At 30.1% G+C, this 9,060-nt stretch overlaps 2 protein-coding genes across 2 annotated transcripts; one reads left to right on the top strand and one right to left on the bottom strand.

Moving 5' to 3' along the window:
• The first annotated feature begins 193 nt into the window (after positions 1–193).
• On the top strand, positions 194–3,035 carry LOC108912967 (ribonucleases P/MRP protein subunit POP1). The gene is made up of 4 exons (XM_018718401.1): positions 194–1,659; positions 1,948–2,318; positions 2,432–2,701; positions 2,751–3,035. The coding sequence occupies exons 1-4, from the start codon at positions 327–329 to the stop codon at positions 3,033–3,035; spliced, it is 2,259 nt and encodes a 752-aa protein (XP_018573917.1). The 5' UTR covers positions 194–326.
• Positions 3,036–3,169: 134 nt separating this feature from the next.
• Positions 3,170–8,650, bottom strand: LOC108912973 (acyl-protein thioesterase 1). The gene is made up of 5 exons (XM_018718409.2): positions 8,490–8,650; positions 8,402–8,433; positions 8,188–8,348; positions 4,003–4,229; positions 3,170–3,549 (listed from the first exon to the last, which is right to left on the bottom strand). Exons 1-5 carry the CDS (start codon positions 8,535–8,537, stop codon positions 3,361–3,363), a joined length of 657 nt encoding a protein of 218 aa, XP_018573925.1. The 5' UTR covers positions 8,538–8,650; the 3' UTR covers positions 3,170–3,360.
• Between the last annotated feature and the right edge of the window lie 410 nt (positions 8,651–9,060).

The following is a 9,060-nucleotide window of genomic DNA, read 5'->3' as shown; positions in this document are numbered from 1 at the left end:
CAGGCCTACACGAGATGAGGCAGGATAAAGAGGGATAATCCCCCTCGATCCCAAATCATTGAGGCCAATTTCTAGCCATAGAATAATGGCAGTTGGGCAGTCCTAGTTTATAAGGTCTATGATGTCTTTGTCTATGGTCTACGAGTCTCCCTGTTTTTGTGTTTTGTGGTTGATTAGGTTATGTTTTATGTTTTTTAAGTTTAAGAAGAACAAGGCGCAGTGTTTGAAAGTGTTAATGATATTTAAATATTAATATACATTTTATAAAGCGACAAGATCCTATTTTTGTTGAAATTGAGAAATAAAGATTAATTGTAACTAGAAAAATGACGGACTTAAGATCGCACAACAGTGAGGAAGAAGTTCCACAAAATTTAACAGTGTCCAAATTTACTGCAGCCCGCGGTAAAGAAATACAAATTATGAAATCTGCTCTTGCCAACACATCAGGTACAAAATTAGCCTTTCAAAAGCTTCCAAGGCATATGAGACGAAGAGCTATGTCTCATAACGCTAAGAGATTGCCAAGACGTCTTCGAGAAATTCATTTAAATCAAATGAAGAAGTCAGGTTTATTAATTCAGCAAAAACGTCCTTCACGCAAATATAGACGTAGGCTTAATAATTTGACAAGTGATTATATGAGAAGGCAGAAAAGATATAAATGGTTAAACACTCATCTGTGGCATGCCAAAAGATTTCATATGATTGAAAAATGGGGATACAAATTACCTCTTCGTACTTGTGATAAAACTTATAGAGCCTGTTATAGAGCAACTATTAACCACTGCTTACTACAAGATATTTCATATTACAATTGTGTAGAAATAACCGGAGCTCGTGATGCCATTATAGATAATTTTAAAAAAATTTCAGATCCTCATTTGGGTTTAAGCATAGCAGCAAAGGCATATTCAAAAGGCTCTAGGGAAGGTGGTATTACCATCTTTAAGATGGATAACAAGAAAGCTATTGGAACTATTTATTTTAATTGGAAACCTTCCCTAGTTCAAAATAAACATGTATTATGGATTTGGATACATGCTGCTTATTATTCTGAAGCCTTAGATACGTTAATTTCTTGTTTTGATTTAAAAGCCAGTAGTATGGAAGTAGACTGTTCAAATGAAGGAAAATCTTATACAAATTTTAAAAATATAGAATTAAAAGAACTAAACTTAAACAGATTCAGACTAACAGGTCCACTAGCAAACTGTATTCTTCAAAATTGTTTTCATCTAGCAGAAAGTAATGAAAACATTTTAGAATGGGAAAAATATTACACCACAGACATAAAATCTCAAAGAGAATACTGGTCCAATTTAAAAAATATTTCTGCCATTAACGAATTACCGCCTCATATGATTTTATCTCTAATTATTGAAGATCCTAGATTACATCTTCCAAAAAAACGTACAAAATCTTTACCAGAAATTGCATCTTCGCAGAATATTTATCCATTACCTGAATTTCTTGCAGAAGGTCCTATTTGGAGCGATTTTATTAGAAAGAACGCAGCAGATATTAAACCTTCCAATTCTAAGCTAACTGAATTGCGCAAAAACTTATTAGTCCCAGGGTCAGACTTGGAAGAAAAAGCAGTACCAGTTCCTATTATGCTTATACAGAGACCAGGGAAAAGAAATCAACAGCATATTGGTAAGTGTTTTTCACAACAAAAAAACTAATATAATTGATTAATTTACACTGAGAAATGTGATTTTATATTTGAAGATCAATCTTATAAGTATCTGCTTTTACGAAATTTTACAAAAATTCAGTTATAACTGATTTATTGTATAATAATATTGAAATAGATTAGAGTTTCCAGAATGAAAATTAAATTATGATGTACTAGTGCAAAAAAATTACCCAATGTCTAATATAGAAAACTTAAAGAATTTTTACTGTGCAGCCTTTGTGCTCTTTTGAAATATATCATTTTAGGATACAGTAGTGGTTGGGATATAATTATTCCATCCGGTTGGGCTCAACCTATTTGGATTTCATTGATAATGTGGGGCGCCAGACCAGGTGGCTTAAAAGAAACAAATTCTATCATATTTGAAATGAACCAACCATACCAGTTATATCCTGATACATCAGCAGGAGAAGAGGAAGAACTGTCAATTTCAAAACAATGTAAAGAAGTGTATTTCAAGCTGCCACCAAATAAAAGAACAAATTATAACAAATTTAAAATAGCAAGTCCATTTGACTGGAATTGGCAACTGTTACTAAATGAGTGGAACGAAAAAGCAGAGCCAATTAAGGATTTTTTTGTCTTAAGAGATCAGAAGCAGTTAAAAATGATACAGGTAAGTATATTTCTATATGTGGAAACTTTGCTGAATTAATAATTTATTTACAAGGAATACCAAAATGAAAGAAAGCATGGTCTCATAATATTAAATATTTAAATTTATTGCAGGATGTATTATCTTCTAAATCAAAAAATGTTGAACAACTAGAATGCTTCCATAACTGTTTAATTCCAGTGAGCATAAGATTTGCAAGCAAAGGTTTATGTAAAAAGTTTGCTATAATTTGTCTTCCCCAAGAAGGAGATGTAAAAAAAGTACCTGTTGAAGAAAACTGTCCAGACAAAAATGAAAAGTTAAGGAAAGAATTAACGAAAAACCATAGAATATTATTAAAAAGATTGAGACGAAGAAGAGTTAGAGCCAAAAGAAATGGAAAGGTAAGTCATTTATCTATAATTTTCAAATTGATGAAAACTATATTTTCAGATTATTCCCATTGATATGGATATATTAAAAAACTATAAAAGCAAAGTGAAAGAACTGTGGCTTCCTCAGGCAACCAGTATAAGGCATTCATGTTCCAGAGAAGTTATAGGTTTTGTGAGAGATGGCGACTTCAGTTTTTTATTGGGAGAAAGTAAAGCAGTAGGGTATATAACTATGAATGCATTGCCTATTCTACTATCGTTAAAATTTAGACGAAATGTATTAGTCAGAAATACAAATTCGAAACAGTATAGATTAGGAATTTTAGAAATTATATTAACATAATTTGTTGAGGCGTTTTATTTACCTTCATTTCCTAATAATGGTAGTTTTTTTATCTGCTGGAAGATATTTATCATTCTTCACAGCGAAACACATCTGAACAAATCAAGTGTAGGTTACGTTAAATAATACTAAGATTCTTCTAAACCATAATTGTGGTTCTTTTAATGATTTTAAAATAATAAATTAATAATAATATACATTTGCTTATACATTAAACGATCTAAAAATGATAGCATGCAAAAACGGGAATGTCTCAAAACAAAAAAGGACAAAATTGAATTACATACTCTAAAAGTAAGAGGTATGGCATTGGAAAAAAAGAAGTCTATAGATTAGGTAAATATTTATCAATAAATTGCTTAATGTCACGAAGTTCTTCATCGGAAGAAGTATGCATTAACCCTCGATAAGTTTTAAACTCAACGTTCTTAAGCATAGATTTTAGGACAGAAGCGGTCATCTGTCCCCATTTGTACGGAACCACTGGATCACAATCACCATGACACTGTAAAATCTGAAAAAGAAAGAGTAGCCTACAAAAACTATTTTTGAGTGTTTTTACAGTGTACACAAAGAGTACAGTGACTTCTGGAGACAACATTAAATTAAATATACCTACATAAAAGTTGCATTAATTTTAAGAACCAAATGTATCAGATTTGTTAATGAAATACCCTGTATATTTTTACACTTACAACTATAAAAATATTGGCTCTTACTGTTCTTACTATTAAAATAAGCTGATTAGAAAGATGTTACTAGAATTCCTTCGTTAATTCAAATTTGAGAAGTGAACGAAGTAAAATCTATTGTATAGTTTTTGTTCATGTATTTTCAATAAGGTGTACAAAATAGGGAAAAAAAGGATGATCTTCATTGGCATACGTGTACATAAAATATAAATAAATTCCCACAAATGATCCAAAAGCCACAGCCAATTATAAGTTGTAAACAAAATTTTACTTACTGGTATATCATCAGCTGTTTTCTTAGAAGCTGGAAAAGTTTTATTTAATGGCAGCCAAGCTGAGAGGGCTACTACACCAGCCACTCTTTGGGGATAAGTTAGAGCAGAGTAAAGTGCTAAAGCGCCACCTTGTGAAAATCCACCCAGAAGTATCCTATTAGCAGGTATACCTGACGATATTTCATTTTCAATTAAGGCATGAATTTGCTTTGTAGCCGTTTTAATTCCTGAAAACACGTGTATAATAATTATGACAATTAAAACTATTAAAACAAGAATGACATATATGTTATATTCGATGTTATATACCATGTACCATCTATATACTCAAAAATGATGAGATATAAGTGAAATCACAGCTTAAATACCAAGTGTCAGATATAAAGAATGTGCAAGAAATAGTGGCAATCTCAAGAGATTGTCACTATTTGGGTAGAGCTCACGAAAATAACATCACAATTTTTTTATTTGCATTCATAGATTATTAGCTTTTGAAACTGAGCGGTAAAAATGGATTTTTCATTACCGCTCTTTTTTTTTATTAAATTTGGATAATTTTAGGAAATTTTGAAGCAATTTGCAACTTTCGGGGTCTGGGAGCAAAACATCCAATGCAGTCTTAGCACCTAAAAAAATTTGGTTTTTAATTTTTACCACCCTTTTTAAATGAAAAAAAGTATACTAGTTTGTTGTCGATACAATAAACCGTTTTCAAGAAAAATGTGTTTAATGACAAAGATACATGAAAACAAATATTAGTCATTTATGCAGCAAAATCAGTATGTATTATCAAATTTTATTAGGCATTATACATTTATTTTGCTAAATAAGGGATCAATCGTGTTATGTTCAGTTCTTTATTACCATATCAATGTTAAAAAAATAGATTATCTTTATTATTAATTGCATTTACTTGGAAAACGATTTGTTATATCGATAACAAATAAATAGACCATTTTCTTTCAAAAAGTACAACTTTTAAAAATGGTGACAAAAAATATGTATTAAAAATTATCCAAATTTAGTGAGAAACAAAAAGAATGATGTTAAAAAATTGATTTGCAACTCTACTTCAACAGTTAATAACTACAAGGTGAACCCCAATAAAAAAGATTTATATAAACTATACTCGGCGGCCGAAATTATAGTGACTAATACATAATATAAAAACACTATTACCATAATGCGTATAAAATATAAAATGATTTCTATACGGTTCAATATTATTTATCTTTGTGCCGCTCGCCATGCACATCGGTACAATCTATAATAGTGTATAGACAGTTACACTGAACGTCGATCTATATTTTATCTCTGTCTTTTGCACTTGGTAGGGAATAGGGAAATGCTTTTTTAGTGGGTGTAAACGGATTTGCCCGACCTGAGAAACGTCATAGCATAAGCGTAGACAAGGGGTCTAATTCCATGGCTATAATAAATTTATAAATTAAAAAAACACAACTGAGACGTTTTAAAATGCTGTAATAATTAAAATTGATCAAAGTGCCGGTTATAGCAAACCGTAAAAAATATTAGATGTTATGTTTTATTATGTTTTTTTAATATTTTCTATATCTTGTTGCCTTTTACGCAGACACGCCAATGGATTTTCGTTCCCGGCACGCTTCATCCCCCTTACTAGTCCAAGAGCTAGCGATGAATCACTATCTATAATTTTGGCCGTCGAGTATACATTTTTATAAGGTTTGCTCACATCAGGAATATTGCTTGTATTAGCTTCCCATTTTATTATTTATAGGAACATTTTGGAACTTGCAGACCATAGATTAAATTTGATTAGGATTATGTTGATGCAACTATATTTTAATTATCACTGCCAGTTTTGCCACCAGTACCCTGTATATTTTTTCTGGTTGGGTAGAACTTTTTCTTACAATATAGTGATATAAGGTTTTTAGAGCTTATCTCTAATGATATTATTTTAACAGCACTCTCAAACTCATATTAGTATGATCTTAAGAAAATGTTCCATCATAACATATACATCATACACAAATATAGTGCCCCATTTAAAGAAATGCCAATGATTTTTACAAATTAACATATTGTGTTGTATTTAAGATTATATTTTAACAAAATTAAATTAAAATTAAAAAATTTGCATACACTGTTTTCTAGTTATTTTCGAGCTTATTTTAAAATTAAAAACTCTATAACGGCTCGTTCTTTGAAGAAAATGGAAGAAATATTTTTTTCTCAGAAATGCTATTGTAATGAAAAGTACTAACTGAATTTGTTGAAATATAATTATTTTGCAAAAGTGGAATGACCTGTATCTAAAAAACAGGGCTTTAGAAAAATATATTAAAGAAGAAAGACCTGTATTACTGTTTCATTCTCTATCCTTTGCATACATTATACATATTTTTTAAAATTATGTCCGGTAACATATAGTCAAAAGGTCATGGCCATATTCAAGATCGCTCCCTACCCTCGCCATATATTGATCCTCTGGTACCTTAATTACCTTAACTTTGAATGTACAGTATGCAGAAACTGTTCAATTAATGAAATTTCTGACTACTAGATCTTTTAAATACAATTAGTGTTTTTCTTTAAAAGCATACCTTTAACTTTTTTTATAAGAACTGTCCGACTAACATTCAATTTGACATTAAGAAGTAAAAGAAATCTTTTTAAATACAGCACCCTTTATTTATTTGCATAGAACGCTACTACCAATAGAATATGACATATGATGATTTTATCTCTAATATTAAGCGAGATGTGGCTAAAAGAATGTGCCATAAGTATGTATTAGGAAAATTTTTACAATAGAATGTCATTTAAAGACACTATATAAAACACTGTAACCATAGAGCAAATAAAACCGAATGAATCACGGCATTTAGTTTCTCGGTACTTTATTATATCTTTTGGTTTATATATGATCTGCGAGTTTAGAGATCGCGATGACAACAGTGTATTCTGTAAAACAGGTATATCAAATTCGGTTTTTAAATATTTAATAAACATGGCAAATATAAACGGTGCAATTGAGAAAATGCAATATATATGAAATATACATTCCAGCAAATAGATTTCCTTAGATGGCTATATGTTTAAAGGCCTAAAAGACTTTGTAAATGTAATGCTATCAAGGATACAACATCCCAAGCTGAACGAACGACTTAGTACTTAATTCCTTTATTTTTATTTATCTCTAGATTTAGCAGTTTTATTTAGTAGCTCCTAGTAGTTTAGGATGTAATTAGGATTTACATTTTAAGTTATTATTTAACACTATCGTTGACTTTTTTTAATTATATTTACTTTTCTTTATTTGTAAATAAGTTTATCTTTACAGCTTAGTATTAGTGCATAGTCATAGTCATAGCTTGTATTTGTCATTAGTCAGACATTACTTTATTTTACGTAAAACACAGGATATAGTGCAAAAGATTCATCTCTTATTGTGCTGACTTTATGTCGACAATTTGTTTATGAATTATTTGACAAAGTTATTGAATAAATTTACGAATTTATTCAAGAAAATTTATTTTACACAGTTCATGAAGACTTGAATCGTTTTTACTCAAAATATTATCATCAACCATGCAATCAAGTCACAGTTCATAAAAATACATAGAAAGTGAATTAAGTTTCCTTGAATTTGTTGAGAATATTTTTACTAGATAACATGAAAAAAAAAATTATAATCCTCCTTTGCTAATTGGAGCTCTATAAAAACACACTGAAACAATTAACTTTACTATGCTTATACCTAAAAATTGAAAAAATTAGAACATAATTCTAATTCATACATAACTTCAAGAAGAAATTCATAAATTTCCTTAATAAATTTGGTACATTACACGTACCCAATTTTACTTTATAAATAAATTGTTAGCGTAAAACAACAATTATTAAAGACTAATCTAAAATGGCTCAATATGATAAATATTTTATAGATCCTTATTTTACTATATTTACACAGTGACGACCTGATGACCTGTAAATTCAATAATTTTTATGTAATAGCTTTTAATATAAGCAAAACCCATTTGATATCAGAATAACATGAAAAAACTAGATTCGCTTTATACATACCATCGTTATTTAATTATACATGAGATTACACACAAAAAATACATAGAGTTAAACCACATTTTTTAACAGGTTGTATAGTACCTATCAATGGAATATCACATATAATGTACTTACCTTGGTCATCCTCTGGGCCAGATTCATCTAGTGTTTTTAAATCAAACCAACTTGGCATTCGAAATCCAGCATTAAGTGTCACAGGCATTGTCGGTGCTGTTGGACAAATTACCTTTACATATGGTTGCCTTAAAGCACCCATTGCGCTAGCCCATCCTTGCCTAAAAAATATTACATTATTCTTAATCCTTGTAAATATATATCAGGTATGTACCCTGTATCTCCTAATCCGTGTAAGAATATTAACTGAAAAGAGGAATATTCATTACAAAATAAAAATACCCAGAAAAGTGAATAATTACCGTTGATGTATGTTTTACTGTAGCCGCAAGTACAACTGGAGTTGCCATGTTTTGACGAATATTGCTATCGTTTGTACAAAAACAAAAACTCTTAAAGGAGTAAATTAATGTAATTCGGCAATAAATTTGACATATAAAAGGATAAGGCAAAATACCGACAACGTCCTTGACCGGTGACATAAAAAAGAGATTTTTCACGAACATTCTTATGACCCTAATTCAATATGGAAATCGTATGGTTGCTTTGGTTACAACCGTAAGAAATTTGGAGAATTTTCTGGCTGAAAGCACTTTCCGGCGATTTTCGCCAGTGAACTACACTTTAGGAAACAGTATTAATCTGATGAGTAGGAATATAATATTGTCGTTGGAAAAGTAAATTCATTAAAAAACGAAAAGTACAATAAATAAAATTTTATGTTGACTATATAAATTAAAATGTGAAGACTTGAACAGTAAACAAATGGAAATTTTAACTTAACCGCCAAATGTAAACTCAACCACTGTCCATAGTAGATCCAAAAAAACATTTAGCTAGATTTACCATAAATTTGAAGTTTCCCTCACGTGT

Source organism: Anoplophora glabripennis, unplaced genomic scaffold (genome assembly GCF_000390285.2).
Source record: "Anoplophora glabripennis isolate ALB-LARVAE unplaced genomic scaffold, Agla_2.0 scaffold253, whole genome shotgun sequence".
Taxonomy (NCBI): Eukaryota; Metazoa; Arthropoda; class Insecta; order Coleoptera; family Cerambycidae; genus Anoplophora; species Anoplophora glabripennis.
Note: the sequence above shows the minus strand (reverse complement) of the source record. Positions and strands in the feature narration are given on the sequence as shown.

Excerpts from the sequence above, each read along its gene's own strand:
- LOC108912973 (XM_018718409.2), bottom strand. The coding sequence starts at position 8,537 with ATGGCAACTCCAGTTGTACTTGCGGCTACAGTAAAACATACATCAACG. Across the intron at positions 4,230-8,187 it reads TGGCCCAGAGGATGACCAAG|GAATTAAAACGGCTACAAAG; the intron begins GTAAGTACATTA and ends ACGTGTTTTCAG. Across the intron at positions 3,550-4,002 it reads AAACAGCTGATGATATACCA|ATTTTACAGTGTCATGGTGA; the intron begins GTAAGTAAAATT and ends TTTCTTTTTCAG.
- LOC108912967 (XM_018718401.1), top strand. The coding sequence starts at position 327 with ATGACGGACTTAAGATCGCACAACAGTGAGGAAGAAGTTCCACAAAAT. Across the intron at positions 1,660-1,947 it reads AAGAAATCAACAGCATATTG|GATACAGTAGTGGTTGGGAT; the intron begins GTAAGTGTTTTT and ends ATATCATTTTAG. Across the intron at positions 2,702-2,750 it reads GAGCCAAAAGAAATGGAAAG|ATTATTCCCATTGATATGGA; the intron begins GTAAGTCATTTA and ends CTATATTTTCAG.